Here is an 18720-nt window from a genome sequence, read left to right on the forward strand (position 1 = left end):
GAACCATCTGAAAGCCAGGCACGGGTGGTAAACACCCTTAACATCAGCATTCAGAAGAGGCAGGCAGATCTCTGACTACAGAGTGAGTTCCAGGACAACCAAGACTACACAGAGAAGCCTTGTCTCAAAACCCTACTACCACCATCAAAAAAAGAAAAGAAAAAAAAAAAAAAAAAGAAAGAAAAAACTTGTATGACCATGTTGAAGAATCTTAAACATCACCTCTTCATTCTCTGTCTCTCCTTCTACATTTCTCTTTCTGTTCTCCCTGACAACATGAGGGATGTTTGTTAGAACCATCTGTTTTATTTTGCCTCATCTTTATTTTATTTTATTTTATTTTATTTTTTGTTGTTTTCCATTTCATTCCTTTAGGGATCGTTCGTGTAGAACAAAAGAATAACACTTTTTTTGACATGAACATCTTTGAAGATGGGCCCTATGAAGTTGGTGGAGAGACTGATCATGACGAAAGTCTCGTGCCCGTTCCTGCTAACAGTTATCTAGGTAGGAGCAAGCAAGTACCACACCTGTCTCCTCAGACGCTGGGGGACTCTCCTTCTGAGGGCCCGTAGCCTTGGGAATGCGCTAGGCGGGAGCCAGGGGCCTTGTCGCATTTGCTTCAGCTTGACATAATGTGCTCATGGGAAAGCAGGCTGCCTGCTGACTGACTCCTCTGGTCTGAGCTTCCGCAAAGTGGGGCAGAATCTGCCATCACCCCAAAATCATGCTCGCTCGCATTTGGAAGGGAGCTGTGTTTGCTGAGTTGATGGTAGCCTGTGTAACCTGCAGCGGGCCCTTCATGAAGCCATGAGGAAATATCTGGGTGTTCAGGGTAGGCCGAATGGTTCTTCCTCAGCCTCTAGGGCCTCTTTTAGACAAACACTTAAGAGCTCCACTCACAAAGTTACTTTTAAGTATCAGGTCAGGACTTCCAGATCCTCCTTTGGTGATTGCCATTCTCTGAGGCCTGGCCCTGCGACTGGAGTGAGGCTCCATGTCAGAGGGCCCTGTGGGTGGCACAGGGCTCCCCAGATGAGGCCAACCAGGACCCGCTAACGCAGCTTGGAGAACACCCAGATTGTGTCTAAGTGCCAATTCCTTAACTCCTGAGGCTTGTTTGCATTACTAATGGTGTCCTAAATTATTCCTGCACATTATGGTAATTACACAAAGGCTTTTAAAAGCTTTAATTCTTGGTGTGAGTTGACATAAAGAATAATTACTGTACATTTCTTGGAAAAATGTAAAAAATCTTCTAGAGCTACATAGTAACCTATTTTTAAAAAGTGATGGGTGGGGGAATACACACATTCTAGAGATATTACTGGAACAATGGAAGGTTTTAAAATGGGAAAAAAGCTGCTATGAATAAACACATCTAAACAGTATGCTAGAGTAAACATACGTGTAAGCTATTCTAATTGTGCAAATACACATGAACAGTACTGTTACTTTAAAAAAAAAAACCCTTACTGATTCATACACCATTCCCACCCCCTGTACAAACTAGATAAGACAGCATCAAAGAGAACGTTTATAGCAGCAGGTTATAAAACACCCATTCTATGAGTCAGATTCTATGGACAGTGTTTTACTTATCTATAGTATTATTAAAGATTGTTGTCGCCCCTCCCTGTGTTTACTGAGGGAGCTTAATTTTCTACCTCAAGGTCATGCCATTCATAATTTCCCAAGCAAGGGGGAAATACTCAGGAAAATGATGAATCCAGATGATGGCTGGATATTGGCTGGGTGCATGAGGTCTGTTAGTGACCTTGTGGGACAAGACACTGAGCTATGGTCTTCAAGGAAAATAACAGCAAACTAAAAGTTGCCATGGGCATATATTAGGCAGCAAGCTCTATTTAGGGATGTGTGCTATTTAGGGATTATTTTTTGATGGGGTACATCTAATATTACTTGCTTTGGTAAACAACCCAACAGCCTGGTCCTTCAGATGCCCCTGGGGTTTATAAACACAACCCCTGGTAGAACGCAGGGGGATATGAACCACTTCGTTTTTGTTCTCAGACACCTTTGCCTCCTTTGGAATGGGCTTCCTCAAAAGTAGAAGTCTGAGAAAGAAGTCAAATGTATATATATGCTGGTCTGTGAGGTTTCTCATTTTAAAAGATCAGAGGGTGTCGGGGGCAGTGATCCATCCGCCTGAGCCTGTACCAGCTAGCAAGGAGCGCCGCTTGTCGGATGGACACAGTGCCCCGGTCCAGCTCTCACCAAGCTTAATGGTTTTTCTCCAATCTCTCCTATGCCATGCACGTGACCAGGCCTGCTGTTTTTGACCAGCCTTTCTTATACAGACCCCGATCAGTTTGTTTATAAAACACGGCCTCCCAGGGAGCGGCCTGACACGTCCCCTGATGTGATGATGAATAGCTACTTAGGTTTGTGACCTGAGATGACAAATGAATTGCCTTGCTCGTGGTCATTTAAAAATCGTTTTTGGTCCATACAGAGCATAAATCTTCTTATTTTCTCTCCCATTTCAAGTGAAACACATACGAAAAGCATGCTCGACTTGCCAGGTGGTTTTCAGCGCTGGGTTCAGTTATGTCCTCCCTGCTCTGAACTTGGGGCTCATCATATTTTCAGTTCACCTCACAATTTGAGAACTGCAACAGTAGTGGTGATGCTTTTGATAAATAAAACCCAGCAAAAGGGGTGAAGTTAACACCGGCCACTTTCATAGAGGGAGATGGATCCGTTTGAAGAGTTTTGGCAATGGGTAGTTGTTCTGTCTGCTTTCCTAGCAAACCTCAGTGTCACCCAGAGTGCTGCTTTGTGCATTATAATTGGGCATTCCAATGCGGTCTACCCATTGAACAGTATGTCACCGATCCAAGTGACAGCTTACTCACCTCTACTGTTGATGCGAGGTTCTCAAATGACTGAATCACCATGCATGGTTTGTTTGCATGTTTGTGCCTGAGAACTGACTTGGTCCAAAGTAATGAGATGCTACCTATTATGTGTTAGCAGTGTTAGCATTTGCTCTTGCCTGATTACCAACTAGACAGAAAAGTATAGATGCTGTTCATGTAAATCACTGGTCAACGAAGAACCCTGTAACGTACTGAGCATATGACGTAGCATTCCCAGGGGACTTCAGTATCTGGCTTTCTCTTTCTTTGTCATAGTTTTAATATCAAAATAGGATTTGAATTGATTTTTTTAAAGAGTTTTTTTACTCTTTCTTAGTCTATGTATTTATTTCTTTTATGTGAGTCCACTGTCGCTGTCTTCAGACACAGCAGAAGAGGGCATCAGATCCCATTACTGATGGTTGTGAGCCACCATGTGGTTGCTGGGAATTGAACTCAGGACCTCTGGAAGAGCAGTCAGTGCTCTTGACCCCTGAGCCATCTCTCCAGCCTCTTGAATTGATTCTTAAGATGGTTGAATAGTTCACAATTCAAGCTATACAAGTGCTAAATAGCGTAAAACTTTTTTAAAAGTCTTCATATCTATAGAAAGCAGTAAAAGTGCTATAGCACTTTGCTTTTGACCTGTCAAGTCCTTTAGCACTGTGACCCCTGTAGTAAATGTAGATGTAGATGGGAGATTGTGTGGAGAGGTGTGTGGGGATCCAGAGGGAAACATTATTTACCACATTGGTATCCTCCTAATGTTCAGGGTTGATATGAGTCTATTGTTTTTCTAGGCTTTTCTCTGGACTCAGGGAAGGGTATTGTTTCTAAAGATGACATCACTTTTGTATCTGGTGCTCCAAGAGCCAATCACAGTGGGGCTGTAGTTTTGCTAAAAAGAGACATGAAGTCAGCACATCTTCTCCTTGAGTATATATTTGATGGTGAAGGCCTGGCTTCTTCGTTTGGCTATGACGTGGCGGTGGTGGACCTCAATGCAGATGGGTAAGCGGATCTTTGTTACTATGTCCAGCTAATGTTGCTGGTGACTGGCTTCTAGAGAAGGACTGTGGATTAGTTGGTTAAAAAAAAAATGCCTTACTATCCTGTCCAGTCTTCATCATTGATTGACAGCTGACATTCATCCCCCCCACCCCCACCCTTGTGACACAGAATAATGACCTTTTAAAAATTACACTTTCACCTGAGTTCACTTGGGGAATCATAGTTTCTTTTTTTTTTTTCTTTTTTCTTTTTTTCGGAGCTGGGGACTGAACCCAGGGGCGCTCTACCACTGAGCTAAATCCCCAACCCCAAGTTTCTTAAAGATTTAAATTTGGAGAAGAAATCACTTAGGGAATCAGCATCAGCTACGTGACAGTCTGTGGTTTCTTATGGGGAAGGGGGCAGCTGTCGAGCATCCCAAGTGTCTCACAGAAAGTTGGAAGTGGTGACCGTCACTGCCTAGAGGACTCCTAGTTCTTGAGGCCAGCTGGAAATGGTAATGGAATGGCAGATCCTTTCTGGAAGTGCTCCTGTACTGTGCCTCTGACTCGAGGGACTACCTTTAAATCGCTACCCTCACCATTTCCTTGGCCTATCACAGATCTTCTGTTCAGTATTTTGATTGATGACACGCGAGTCCCTGATTGGAGGCCCTCTCTGTTGTGCTGTGTTCCTTGGAGCCTATATTGGTAGTAATTTCCCTATGCCTTTTGGCACCTTAGCAGTGGTCCCTAGCTCTCCCCTTTGCTGTGTTTTAGGTGGCAAGACATCGTTATCGGAGCGCCACAGTACTTTGACAGGGATGGCGAAGTCGGGGGTGCGGTGTACGTCTACATTAACCAGCAAGGCAGATGGAGTAATGTGAAGCCAGTTCGTCTAAATGGGACCAAAGACTCGATGTTTGGAATCGCAGTGAAAAATATCGGCGATATTAATCAAGATGGCTATCCGGGTGGGTGATAGGTTATGAAGTGGTTACCATTCGTAGAAAGTGGGTGGGTGTGCCTAATGAGCACTCACAGCATCTTACTTTAAGATGCTGGAGTATTTTTTTAAATAATAACTTGTTTTTAATGTAATGTCAATAGATATTGCTGTTGGAGCTCCCTATGACGATCTGGGGAAGGTTTTTATCTATCATGGATCCCCGACTGGCATAATTACCAAGCCAACACAGGTAACCAGATGACCTCTTTAAAATAGTGTCAGCCTTTTGCCTGTATGTAGCTTTAGGTAACTCTTCAGACACATTTCAGTTTCAAGTATTCAATAGTGTGAATTTAAAAATAATATTTATTTATTTTACTTCTAATTATGTGTATGAGAGAGAGGAGGGAAGGGAGAGGGGGAGAAGGGAAGAGGGGAGAGATGGGTAATGGGAGGGAATACTCAGGAGGTTGGGGGTGTCCGATCCCCTGGAACTAGAGCTGCAGGTGGTTGTGAACCTCCTGGTGGTGGTGGGGAAGGCGGGGAAGAATAATACTGGGGTCCTCTGTCCTCTGGATGGACAGTCTGTGCTCTTAACCACTGAGCCATCCCTCAAGCCTGGCGTCAACTGCACAGTATCCCTGGAAGAAGGCTCTGACACACTCACACAGAGGCAGTGACCTGCTTGTTTTAAAAGGTCTCAGCTAAGTTAGGAAATCAGGGTAACCCGGAGTGAAGACCGTTCGACCCAGAGATCGGGAGGAGGTGACCTGTACTGCTTCCCTTAGCAGTGTGCTTGAACAGGATTGAAACAGGATTGAAACAAATAGAACATCGTAATTACACAGAGAATTCAGACCCCAAGGGTTCTAACTTGTTCTGAAAATACGACTGGAGGGGGCAGTTAGAGTTGGTTTTAAACTACACTGATTAACTTAATAAACAAACCAGGCTTTTATCCTTTGGAATACTGGGTGACTCAGATGGCTTTGGTGAAACAAATCACATGGATCTGTACACCTACAACGTAATATAATAATTATGTTCATCAGCTTTTGTTCTAAATGAACTTTATCTTGTTCTCTCTCTGTTTTCTTTGTTACTACTGGTGGTGACAGGGACCCCAGTCCCCGCTCTGTCCGTCCTGGGGAAGTGCTGTACCGCGGAGCTGCCTCCCTGGCGCCTTTGTGTTTTTCTCTCAGCTGTAGCCAGGCAGCTCAGTTAGTGGCCCAGCGTTCATTCTAATGCCTGTGCATGCGTTCCAGGTTCTTGAGGGTACAACGCCTTTCTTCGGCTACTCAATCGCTGGGAACATGGACCTGGACAGGAATTCCTACCCTGACGTTGCTGTGGGTTCCCTCTCAGACTCAGTAACTATTTTCAGGTGTGTGCTGCCGTTGACTTTGGTTAAACAAGCTTCAAAATGATCTTACTCTGTTGTTTTTGTTTATTCATTTTTACCTATTTATCGAGGCAAAGGCTTGTATAAATTTGAAGGTTTTTTTTTTTTTGGACGGGATATAACAGTAAATGATAAAAATTATGTAATTTCTTGCTAATACTGAACTGATTTGGAGTAAAAATGTGTTGGAATTAATGGAAAGTGTTGCTTCCTAAATATATCTTTAAAACCTTTCTTCGAGTCTCGGGGATATGACTCTGGCTTCAAGTCACTTGCCTGGCACTGCTGGGCAGGCATAGCAGCCCCTCCTGTAATTCCAGCCCTGGAACGGATTCCTGGAACTAGCTGGCTAGTAGTTCTAGCCTTTAGGTAGCTCTAGGTTTAATTGAAAGTGTAATCAAGGAATCTCTGGGTTACTCTGAGTCCACACTGAGCAGGTGTCGAGCTGTAGGAAGCCTTGGGTAGGGAAGTGCAGTCCGAGGACTGGACACAGCCAGAGCTGATGTGGTGGGTCCCCACAAGGAGTCTGGGGTGGTCGGATTCTCAGACTCTTGGGCACCCAGGCACTTCTGGGATGCTACAGAAGAGCTGAGAACGGAGTGAGGGCCCAAGGGGCTGGGCAGCTGCAGGCTGCAGGCTTGGTGGTGGAGATGGCTTTCTTCAGATTAGACTGCAGCTCTGTAGACGAAGGCCTCCTCTGTCGCTCCCCACAGCGGATCCCAATGAAAAGAGGCGGTCTGTAATTTTAAGGCATTTATTGTCATGGTGGAAAGTAGATGATTAAAACTGAGAACCCCACTTCTCAGAGTGGGCCTGAGATTAAATAACCTTTTGCCGGGAGGAGTGTCTGGGAAGGACAGGTTATTGACTAAACCTCCAGGCCTTTAGGTACCTCATTATAACGGAGATCTGTCTTGAACCTACGTGACCTGTGGGGCTTGGAGCATTGCCCTTATGTGACTGGTGGTCACAAATCTATGGAGGGCTGAATGCTAGTGACCGACTTGTTTTCCTGAGAGTCAGGCAAAACGCCTACCGTCCCTTTCAAGGTCACAGGGGTTTCACACCTCCTCAACCAGGAACCAGGGAGCCTTTTATGGTCCCACAGGCAATAAGGTGCAATGTAGTGTCCTGTCGTGGGCTCAGAGCTGCCACTGCCCTATGGGTGTACAGGCAGCCTCTGCAACTAAAATATCATCTTCCTCCAAAAACGCCCCAGGAGAAGAAACCCACCATAGGATACTTTCATTGGGGTGAGACATGCTTTTGATGTGCTGCCCAGGCTGGTCCTAAACTCCTCAGCTCAGACAGTCCTCCAACCTGAACCTCCCAAGTATCTTTGAAATTAGCCATGTGACAGATAAGCCAATCAGTCTTGCCTTGTGCATGAAAAGACACACTTTCTGTCCTTGCTTATGCGCCATGTCCCGTAGGTGTTACATGTTTTAAATACGGAAATTAAAGCAGACTCACAGCCAAGTGTGTTCAAATATTTTGAAATGTACGTCCTAATGAACAAATTAATACTATGATATGCAAAACCCTGGATGGCAACTTATTTTAAAATGCATGAATAAGTACAATAAGTAAAAAGATATAGTGTGCTGTCAAAACTCAAGAGTGCATCTAGTCAGTGTCCTGGAAATCCACAGCTGTCTGAATGTATGATAGGATAAGGTCACTAGGAAACGTGGGGAGATGGGGTATGTAGGAGTAGTCAATGCTCCTGGTGCCTGCCTTCCCGGTGAATGGGCTTGCACCCTCTCCAGCTACCAATAGATAGATTCCAGAGGGTTGAGAGAGCTATCTGGGGTTTGGAGAGCATTTTCCTATTAAAAACAAGCTCCCCAGGGACCTGGCTGGATCCTCATGGTAGTGAAACGATATACTCACTCTTAGTTCTGGAGGGAGCAGTGAAGGTGAGAGGTGAGCCAGACTCTTCCCATCCTGCCCCTCTCCCTCCATGCACACAGCCACCAGGCGCTGGTGCTCCTTGTGCCTATGACAGGCTCAAGCCAAAGCCTCTGCTGTCTTCTTCTGTCTACACCAGAGCCAGAGAAGAGCATAAGGGAGAAAGCTGTTTTCAGGTAAAGAGCAGAACCGAAGGGTAGGACTTAGAATATTGTTTGTGGGTTTGAAGCACAGCAGAGATGAGGAATGGTTAAGGGTTCACGTTTCTGTTTGCAGAGATACTGTGGGGCTTTGTTAAAGACAGAGTCTAACCATGTGCCCAAGATGGCCTCAGCCTCCCAACGGCCAAGATAGCAGATGTGTGCCACCATACCCAGATGTTAATCTGTTCTTAAGGTGGAGAACGGAAGATTCCAACACAGGGAAAACACCTGTTAGCAGCCACATGTTAGGTGTCTCAGTATAAATCTTTGGAGGTTATTAAAATTATTTTTCATTAAAACATGTGCATTCACCCCACCCCACGCCCCGTTGTGGCTTTCCCAGCTGTGGTGGGATGATCCTCTTGAACTGTGGGCCAGCATACGTTGCTTGGGTTGCTTTTGTCGTGTTACTTTATCCCAGTAACGGATAAAGTGACAAATGCTCATAGCCTGACATAGAAGCCCACAAATGCCGAGAATTAATTTGGAAAGATATGGAAGGCACACGGGGGAAAAGGAAGGCGCATGTTTGTATTATCTAGGGTTCCTTAGAGAAGCAGCACCAGTGGGAGGAATGTGTCTATGTTAAGGAATTCATTAAGTCAGCTTACACTGCAACGGCAACAGTAGCTGAATCACACCTGAGGCTGGGGACCTGGAAGTTGCTCTGTCCTTGAGGCTGGGGCTCCCTGCCTCCCATGGTAGCTGTCACTCACTAGGAAGGGGAGAAAAAGGAAAAAAAATGTGCAATTAAAACACATGTATTACCGTACGCCAGTGAATAGCTTTTCCCAGAAAGACAGAGGTAGTGAACGCTGGCCTAAGTGTAGACAAAGGCGTTGCTTACATTGGTGAGAACCATCCTGGAAAGCAGTGTGGAGGTTGTTTCTTTAAAGAAAGTAAAGGAACTTCCTATGAGCCAGCAGATACATCAGCTAAGGAAGTGAAAGTTGCAAGAGATTCCCACACCTCCATGTTTATTAATTACAGCGTTTCTGGAAACAACCTAAGCGTCAGCTGACGGATAAAGACAATGTGCGTATGCACAGTGGGGACGCAGTTCAGCTATTAAAACGAAGTCCTCGGGGCTGGGGATTTAGCTCAGTGGTAGAGCGCTTGCCTAGGAAGCGCAAGGCCCTGGTCGGTCCCCAGCTCCGAAAAAAAGAACCAAAAAAAGAAGTCCTGTCATCCTATGGTGTGATGGGGTTAGACACTGTGTTAAGTGAAACAAGCCAGGCACGGAAAGACAGTGTCACATGATCTCACTCACGGGTGCAATCTAAAATCCCTGAACAGCAGTTCGGCTGGGTGTGGGAGCTGGGAGGGAGAGGAGGGGAGGTGGATTGGTACGTATCGAGTTGCAGACAGGGTCTCACTGACTGGCCTTGAACTTGTATAGTTCAAGAAGTCTTCACATTTACAGTCCTGCCTCAAGTTGCTGGAATTGCAAACTTGTGCCATTATGCCTGGCTCTTTTGTATACGTTTATATATGTGTGTATCCGTTTTTGGAAACTAAATAAAACAAAGTAATTTGTTTATCTATGTAGTGAGGCAGATTCTTGTTAGCTGGCCTGGAACTCCATATATAGGCTAGACTAGCCTGGAGTTTATAACATCCTTCCAGCCTCTGCTTCCTGAGGCTTTGAACACACATGTTCGTGGAAGCTCTGCTGCTGGGGATTTATCCATAAGTAAACTCAAGTGTAAACGGATTTCTGTACAGTGTTGTTAGCATGGCTACTGGTGATGATTGATTACATAGAGGCCATTACATTGTCGTAGTTAAGCACCACAACAGGTAATGAATCATATTTATATGTTAGGACGAGTTCCCTCCCCCAGATGTTAATGAATGAGACATACTTCCACAAAGAACAGTTAACATTAAAAAAAAAAAAAAAGCTCCTATTTGAGAATATATTTTTATATTTGACAGTAGGCGGTTTTCGTAACAGAAACAGATAACATGTCTGAAAAGAACTTGCACGATCACTGGGGTGAGAGTGTGTTTAATGGAAAAGTATTTGCTTGAAGACATTGCATGCATTAGTATGGTTTTTAAATATAGTACAGTCTTAGTACTATAATATTGTTTATACCCATTAGTTGATTGGTTCCCATAGTAGGGGAAGAAGTCAAACCTACACACATCTTTCTTCTGTGGTTTTAAAGAGGCAGGGCTGTTGCAAATACTGCCTGATGTGTGAATGACTCAAAAGATAACAAAAGGCCTTGGTGGGTTTTCACTCTTGTTTACAGATCCCGGCCAGTGATTAACATTCTGAAAACCATCACAGTGACTCCTAGCAGAATTGACCTCCGCCAGAAATCCATGTGTGGGTCACCTAGCGGGATATGGTGAGTCCCTCTTGTGATTCTGGGGGCCAGCTCAGTTCTCAGCTTTGTGATGACTTGTTTGACCTGACGAGCCACTGAGAAGGTGTGCTGGACAAAGGGGTGAGCCGAGATGCTGTCCGGCGGACATATTGTTTACTCACCAGTGGGCAGTGGGGACACTGGAGGGCTGGGGACAGACAGGGTGGGGTCTTCCACTGCTACAGTGCATCTTTTAAGAAATATGTGTTTGATTTTATGCAGCCTCAAGGTTAAAGCCTGTTTTGAATATACTGCGAAGCCCTCCGGTTATAACCCTCCAATATGTAAGTGCCCAGTGCATTAAAAAACAAAACGTTTTCTCTCTGCCAGGTTGAAAGTTCCGTATAAATAACAGGAAAACAAAACTGCAATGGCCAAAGTGAACTTGTGAAGTCTTGTCTAGAGGATGAAGTCTGTCTGTGGTCTCCCCTTTAATCAGGCGGGCGAGGCATGAGGAGAGAAGGGAGGCTCTCCACTTGGTCCCCATCGAATTTTCCAGAGCAGATGGTCTGGGACGGAATGCCTTGGGAAAACACTTGTCTGCTGTCACAACAGCTTCTTCCTTTCAGTCTCTGAAGAACGCTGTGGAAAATTGGTTGTGTGGTTGTGTGAGGTGGTGGGAGGCAGTTGTGGAAAGATAGCTCTGGGAGCCAGAACGCAGCTGCAGCTGGCACACGTGCCAAGTTAACCAGCCTTGCTGCCCCTCCCACAGAGGCTGCTGCCCCATCACCCAAGCTGTGCTCAGTACAGGACCTTGAGGGCCTGAAGGCTTGTCCAAAGGAGCAGAGACCTGGCTGCTGCTTCTGGCTTCAGCTCTGGCTGACTCACAGCAAAGGACAAGTCCTTGGCCCTTGGGTTTAATTTTCCTGTCAGTTAAAACGATGCCCCTAAGTCATCATTGTCTAGGGTTATGAAGCTGATCAAGGAGAAAAGCAGATGGAAGGCACTTTGTCTTTTAAATGATTCCACTTCCTTTCTCTGGTACTCAGTGTAGGATTTGCATTGGTGCATATGTGCATTTGAGTGTGTGTGTGTGTGTGTGTGTGTGTGTGTGTGTGTGTGTGTATGCATGTACTTACATGATGAACAGCATGTGCATGCGTGTGTAAGTATGTGTGCACATGTGTGTGGAAGTGAGAATCATCTGCAGGTGTTTTCTGTAATTGCTGGCTGTCCACTTTTATTTTTTGAGATAGATCTCTTATTAAAGTGAGGCTCGTTGCTTTAGGAAAGCTGGCTGTAGGTGAGCCCCAGGGCTGGGCTGATAGGCACAGGCTACCATTCTTGGATTTTCATATGGGCTCTGGGGATCCAAACGTATGTCCTAAGGATTATACAGTAGACACTTTGTGATTGGAGCCATCCCCACCTCCCTGGTACTGAGGTGGCGGGCATGTCACTGTGTCTGACTTTAAAATCAATACTCTGGAGATTTAGCTGGTCCTCATTTCTCATGTTTTCTTGGCACTTTACAAACTGAGCCATTTACCCAACCCCCAGTTGTATGTTTTCTAATGATAAGCAAACACACACCTTCTTCACCTCGATGCTTTTTACCTGCGTTTGTAATGAACTCAAGAAATGAAAATAAACTCGATTCTCGTGCTGGGAGAAGAACTGAGAAAACATTTTTTTGTTCCTGTTTCCCCCCCTTAAACCATTGTTTGAGGATAGGTGTCAGATCTCACTGGTGTGCTCATCCAACAACTGCCTTTATAGAGAGAGTTACAAGCTTTCTCCTAGCCCTACTGCAACATCTGACACTATGTGTGTCTCTTTTATAGTATGCAGCCACTCCATTACCTGGGTGTTCGTTGATGCCTGTGATGGGTGGACCACTTCACTTGGAGGAGCTCTCTCATTGTACCTCCACAGTAATAGGAAGTTTACAGCGAAGTAAACTGCAGAAGTGTAATACACTCAGAATCATACCCCACTATCCCACAAGTAGGCTTACTGTTGGACCGTGATATTTTAGCTTGGCCGTCCTCTTGTGGGACGTCACATACAGATATTTATAATTGAGCCTTAATGAGTTTTCTTGGCTTGATCCTCAGAAGGTCAGCACAGGTGACCTGCAAGGATTTTAAGATGATGTGAGTTGTCTGGAGGTTACAGAAGGTCAGCGTGGGTTTGGTAGATAAACGGTTTTAATGCACCCACACCCTCCTGTACTTTTGCCACGAGGGGCACTCAGCATGGGCGCTTTCATCTCTGGTTCATTGTGAAGTTTGCAGGTCAGTGATAAATGGATGATGTCAAGGCTGCAGAAGGCCAACAACGAGAAGCATTCCGTTTGGCAGCCGTGACATTTAACAATATCTCAGATGGACAGAGAAATTGCTATTGAAACTGTCAGTGCTTCTACATTTTGGTCTTACCTATGTGAATAGATTACATCATTACACTGTGTGTGCAAATGCACATGCATCAGTCACACCCTGCATAGGGTGGCATAGGGGCCAGGTACTTCATTCCATCCACCTGTCCTGTAGATATTTTCATCAAGTGTTGTAGTAGTTGGTGGTGAACAAGAATGATGCAGTCTTTGTCCTTAGTTTCTCTACACTGGAGGACAGGAAGTCTCAGTGTAGTAGTCTCTGAGGGTTTGGAGGCAGAATTTTCTCAGTGACTCAGGAGGAGCCATGCAGGCTTTTTGGATAAAGCCTGGGTCAAGATCTGAAGAGGGATTAGGGCTTAGTTAGGCAGAGCTGGGGAGGGTAGAGAGGAGGGGGAGAGGGACCAGTGCAGAGGGGGAAGGACAGTGAGAACTGGCCCCCAAGCTTCAGTATAAAGCAGTCAGCTTTTGTGTGTCAGGTAGAGACTTAGAGCTGTGGATGCTGCTGACCCTTGCTACATGGTTTTGAACTTCCGTTCCGATGCTTACGAAGAGGACATTCACACACAGCCTCATGGGCAGGAGTGTAGGTAGCTCCCTTAGTAGAGTGCTTGCCTAGTGTGCACAGAGTCCTGTTGTAACTCTAGCATCGGTTCGACTCCAGCACTGTATAAAACCAGGTGCGATGGTGCATGCCTGTAACTCTAGCACCCAGGATGTGCAGGAAGGAGAAATGGTTCCGGGCAACCAGGGCTACATGAAATCTGTCTCAAACAAGCAACAAACCCTCAACAAGATCTCTTTCACCCTAGCATGAATGGTAGAATGCTTGCTGTCTCCATTTTCTGGAACAGAGTTTTTCCTGGAGGCTGTTTGCTGTGCCTGACCTCCTGTGCACGCTCCTGTGCACGCTCCTGTGCACGCTCCTGTGCACGCTCCTGCGCTTTCTCTCCTCTGATGGTTTTAGCAAGTGCTTAATGAATGTAAGTGATTGAAGTATTGGCCCATGAGAAGCATAATTAGTAGCCTCATCCAGTGACCCAGTGAGGAATGCATTCCAGAGTCCAGAAGTGAGCTTCTGACGGCCAGATCTGGCCTGCCTCCAAGCTGCATAATCCGAGGCACTGAGCAGCCAGCCACCTCTGCTGCAGGCTACAGACTTACGTATGAAAGCTGGGTTATGCTAAACACCTGGCTTCCAGCTACTGAAAGAAATGTCAGTCCAATTTGTCTGTCTGTCCATCTGTCTATCTATCATCTGTCTGTCATCTATCATCCGTCTATTGTCTGTCTCTCTGTCTGTCTATCTCTCTATTCATCTATCTATCTATCCACCTTTCTATCTGTTTTTCCAGACAGACTCACACTGTAGCTGAAGCTAGCTGTGATTTCATGGCAGTCCTTCCCTTTGTTCCCAGGTGTCTCTGTAAAATGCAAATACCAACCAGCTCAGCTTGTAGGAGCCTGCTTTCTCAGACACCTTTTCAAATAGCAAAGACCTAAGGTCGTGGAGGACAGGCTGAAAGAGTCCTGAGGCAGGAACATTGGCTATTTCCAGTTATCTTTAGTACTCTTTGAGTTCCTGAAATTCAGCCAGAAAGTGATTGGTTCCTAGCTTCAGCAGAAGAAGGTTCTAGCTTGTTCTTGAGCTCCCCCAGGTGGTCCAGTGAGAATTTAACTTTAAAATAGTAACAGCGTTGGGAAGAAACAAGTTGGATTAAACACCTCAAAGGTCCCCAAATTCTGAGAAGCAAAGGTTATGGGGCGGAGCGCTGTAAAAGAACTCGTTATCTGTTGCTCAGGGGGTGCGTAGATGCCCTTTAAGCTAACACCATTTTGTTCATCCCAACCTAGCAATTTTGGGTATTCTTGAAGCTGAAAAAGAAAGAAGAAAGTCAGGGTTGTCGTCAAGAGTTCAGTTTCGAAACCAAGGTTCTGAGCCAAAGTATACTCAGGAGCTGACCCTGAACAGGCAGAAGCAGCGGGCATGCATGGAGGAGACGCTCTGGCTGCAGGTGAGTGTGTGGCACCCGACCAGGGCTCGGGTGTCCTGGGGGACGCTTGGTTTCTGAACCTTCATCTCTGCGCTGACATCGTTTTGGAGGTCCGTTCGCATTTGAGCACACTGACTGTGTCACTGCGCCCTTTGCAGGAAAACATCAGAGACAAGCTGCGCCCCATCCCCATCACGGCTTCTGTGGAGATCCAGGAGCCCAGCTCTCGACGGCGGGTGAATTCACTTCCAGAAGTTCTTCCCATCTTGAATTCAAATGAAGCCAAAACAGTGCAGACAGATGTGAGCTTCTTGGCTTTCTCTTTTGCCAGTGTTGGGTTTGTTTTGCAGGCCACTTCCTGTGGCAGGTATGTATGGCCAGGTGTGGTGGCCGTGTGTGTGCTTTTAATCCCAGCACTCGGAGGCAGAGGCTGGAGGATCTCTGTGAGGTCAAGGTCAGTGTGATTTACACAGCAAATTTCAGACCAACCAGGGTGCAAGGTGAGACCTTAAGAAAAAATAATCAACAAAAACACTTCTTCTTATTTCTATGCACATAATTGGCCTCTGAGAAGTTGTCTCTCAAATTGGCAGTGAAGATTAAAAACCTAAGATGGGTTTTGGGGATCAGATTTCTTTTTCTTCATTGTTTTCTTCATTGTTTTTGGTCCCTGGTACTTACCGAGACTATAATTAACCAAACTTCATTCTCCTGTAGTTGACATACTTTATTCTACTGAGAACAACACAGTATGATACGTGTCTATTATTAAAATTAAGGAATAGAGTAAAACTTAGCAAAGCAAAAAAACCCAATCACAACGAAATACTTCAGTGTCTAATGCAGCTTAGTCATTATAGGAACGTGTATTCCGTGGCCTGCTGGATATGTCGTATGATATGGGATGTGTGCGCTAGGACAGAGTAGAAATGAGCCTAGTGAAGTATGACATCTTGATCCGGCATTGTTGTTGTTATTACTGCTGTTGTTGTTGTCATCGTCGTCATCATCTTTTTATTTTGTTTTGAGACAGGATTTCTCTGTGTAGCCCTGGCTGTCCTAGAACTTGCTCTGTAGACCAGGCTGGCCTCGAACTCAGACCCACCTTCCTCTTCCTCCTCCTGAGTACTGGGATTAAAGGCGTGTGCCTCCACAGCCTGGCTATTACTAGCATCATCTTGGTCACTGTCTTGGTGCTGGGAATTATACCCAGGGCCTCCCAAATGCTTAGCACGTTTGCTGTGACACCACGTGCTAGCTGTCAAGATCCAGTTGGTGAATGCAGATGTGGCTGAGTGGGTAGAGTGCTTGCCTGGCACAAAGCCTTGACTTCATCCCCAGCACCACATAAAAATGGCAAGGTGGTCCATGCCTGTAATGCCCACACTTGGGAGGTAGAGACAGGAGGACCAGAAATTCAGGGCCATCTTTGACTATATAGCAACTTTAAGGCCTGCCTAGGCTACCTGACACACTGTCTTCATAAAAACCAAAACCAAACCGAAACAACAACAACAACAACAAAAATCCAGCTACTGCTGAAATGGTAACTGAGGCCCCGGTACAGTTCCTTACCCTTAGCTTTGAAAAAGAACTCACTGCTTTCAATCTAACGCTACCCTTTGTTGGTTGTTTGGTCACCAGTTAGGATTAGTCATGTTTTTCTACCCTTCGTGTCTTGTGATGTGAAACACTGTTACTGTGTTACTAGTTCTTGTGCACAATTCCAGCTCCTGAGCCAAGTTAAACATAACAGGAAGAGGAGAACTTGTTCCTAATTAGGTTTTCCTCATCTGTACAATGGGCTCAGAAGGATAGGGTCTCTGTAGAATGTTGTGACGGTTAAATGAGTTAAAATATATAGCTCACTTCAGGGAGCATAGGGCCGTGATACTGAAACAGCTCCCCTTCAAGGGCTCCCCTACGTGAGACCATGATCTGATCAAGCCAGAATGAAAAGTGTCTAAAGCCACACAGCCCAGCAGGTGTCAGAGGTGGGTTTGGAACTCAGATTCCCCGAGGCTTGGTGGGGGCTTGTGCTCTGCTGCACCCCACCGCCTTGACCTGGTCAATGTCACTTTGATAGAGTAGGACCCAGGCTGTTTGACAAAGGAGGGTAAAAGACCACAGGGATGCAGACTGTGAAGACCTTTAGGAACTTACATCTTTGTGTTTGCTTCCCTCCAGGTCCACTTCTTAAAGGAAGGATGTGGAGACGACAATGTCTGTAACAGCAACCTTAAGCTAGAGTATAAATTTGGTACCCGAGAAGGAAATCAAGACAAATTCTCTTACCTTCCAATGTAAGAATCACAAGCAGAAGTAATAGACCTCTAGACTTTGGTTACAAAAGGAACCGAACGTGGGTTGATTGTCTCTTTCTCTTCCTTTTTAATAGTCAGAAAGGCATCCCAGAATTAGTCCTAAAAGATCAGAAAGATATAGCTCTGGAAATAACGGTGACCAACGGCCCTTCTGATCCAAGGAATCCCCGGAAAGATGGTGACGATGCCCACGAAGCCAAACTCATCGCAACGTTTCCAGACACCCTGACATATTCCGCCTACAGAGAGCTGAGGGCTTTCCCTGTAAGTGTTTCTGAGGAAGCAGCAGGGAGGGAAAAACCAGTATCACAGAGCACAGGAACAAGCCATGACCCCAAAGCCTTTTCTGCCGTAGGAGAAGCAGCTGAGCTGTGTTGCCAACCAGAATGGCTCCCAAGCTGACTGTGAGCTCGGAAATCCTTTCAAGAGAAATTCCAGTGTAGGTGATGCCTCCACACCCCGCTTTACTGTTCCGAATACCAGTGCTATGCCCGGAGGCCCAGCCCTGGGTAACAACTCTTCACATGTATTTTTCAGGTTACTTTTTATCTGATTTTAAGTACCACCGAGGTCACCTTTGACACCACAGATCTGGATATTAATCTGAAGTTGGAAACGTAAGAGTTACTTCAACCCTTCCATTCTTACTTTGGGAGAACCCTAGAGCTGCTGAATTAGCGCTGATCTAACTCATAAAAGAAATGTAATTGTAATGAGAAAGCTGACTGTTCAAATAAAACCCCATTGTTTCCCCTTTCATTTTCAGAACAAGCAATCAGGATAATTTGGCTCCAATTACAGCGAAAGCAAAAGTGGTTATTGAATTGCTTTTATCGGTCTCTGGGTAAGTGTTGTGTTTGGCATAACAAATCAATGTTTGAAAGAACCATTTATAATTCTCACTGAAACGGGTGTTTTTTTAATTTGACAGAGTCGCTAAGCCTTCGCAGGTGTATTTTGGAGGTACAGTTGTTGGTGAGCAGGCCATGAAGTCTGAAGATGAAGTAGGAAGTTTAATAGAGTATGAATTCAGGGTAAGGTCGACCCATCGGTCCCAGACACGATGTCGACATGTCGTTTTAATCAATGATCAGTCGCAAACATCTTAAGGAAACACTCAGTTGAGAATGTTTGCCTGTTTTGAGACAGTGGAAACCTTATCCTCCCAAGTAAAGAGTAGTAACTTTTGGGAGTTGTAATGTGCATGCAGTATGGACAAGAAGTAACCCTTAAAATTTCTTTTCCCTCAGAGTCTATAGAACAGAAAAAGTTCTAAGTTAATTTGTAGTTGACCTCAGAATGTGCAATTCATTTCTTTCTTTGTTAGAAAGTCATCTTTCTGATGCTCTT

The 18720-nt window shown here is 45.3% G+C and overlaps 1 protein-coding gene across 4 annotated transcripts in view; it reads left to right on the forward strand.

Moving 5' to 3' along the window:
• Nucleotides 1-18720, forward strand: part of Itga6 (integrin subunit alpha 6) — a 71641-nt gene that overhangs the window by 38173 nt on the left and 14748 nt on the right. For all 4 annotated transcript variants that reach the window (XM_087646487.1, XM_087646495.1, XM_087646490.1 and 1 more), the window contains 15 exon segments: nt 376-507; nt 3683-3893; nt 4652-4845; nt 4982-5070; nt 6086-6204; nt 10598-10696; nt 10937-10998; nt 14907-15067; nt 15205-15348; nt 17234-17349; nt 17445-17634; nt 17726-17809; nt 17908-17987; nt 18137-18214; nt 18302-18404. In XM_087646487.1, the coding sequence (XP_087502613.1) occupies nt 376-507; nt 3683-3893; nt 4652-4845; nt 4982-5070; nt 6086-6204; nt 10598-10696; nt 10937-10998; nt 14907-15067; nt 15205-15348; nt 17234-17349; nt 17445-17634; nt 17726-17809; nt 17908-17987; nt 18137-18214; nt 18302-18404 (1862 nt within the window).

Source organism: Rattus norvegicus, chromosome 3, assembly GCF_021556685.1.
Source record: "Rattus norvegicus strain SHRSP/BbbUtx chromosome 3, alternate assembly SHRSP_T2T, whole genome shotgun sequence".
NCBI classification, from domain to species: Eukaryota; Metazoa; Chordata; class Mammalia; order Rodentia; family Muridae; genus Rattus; species Rattus norvegicus.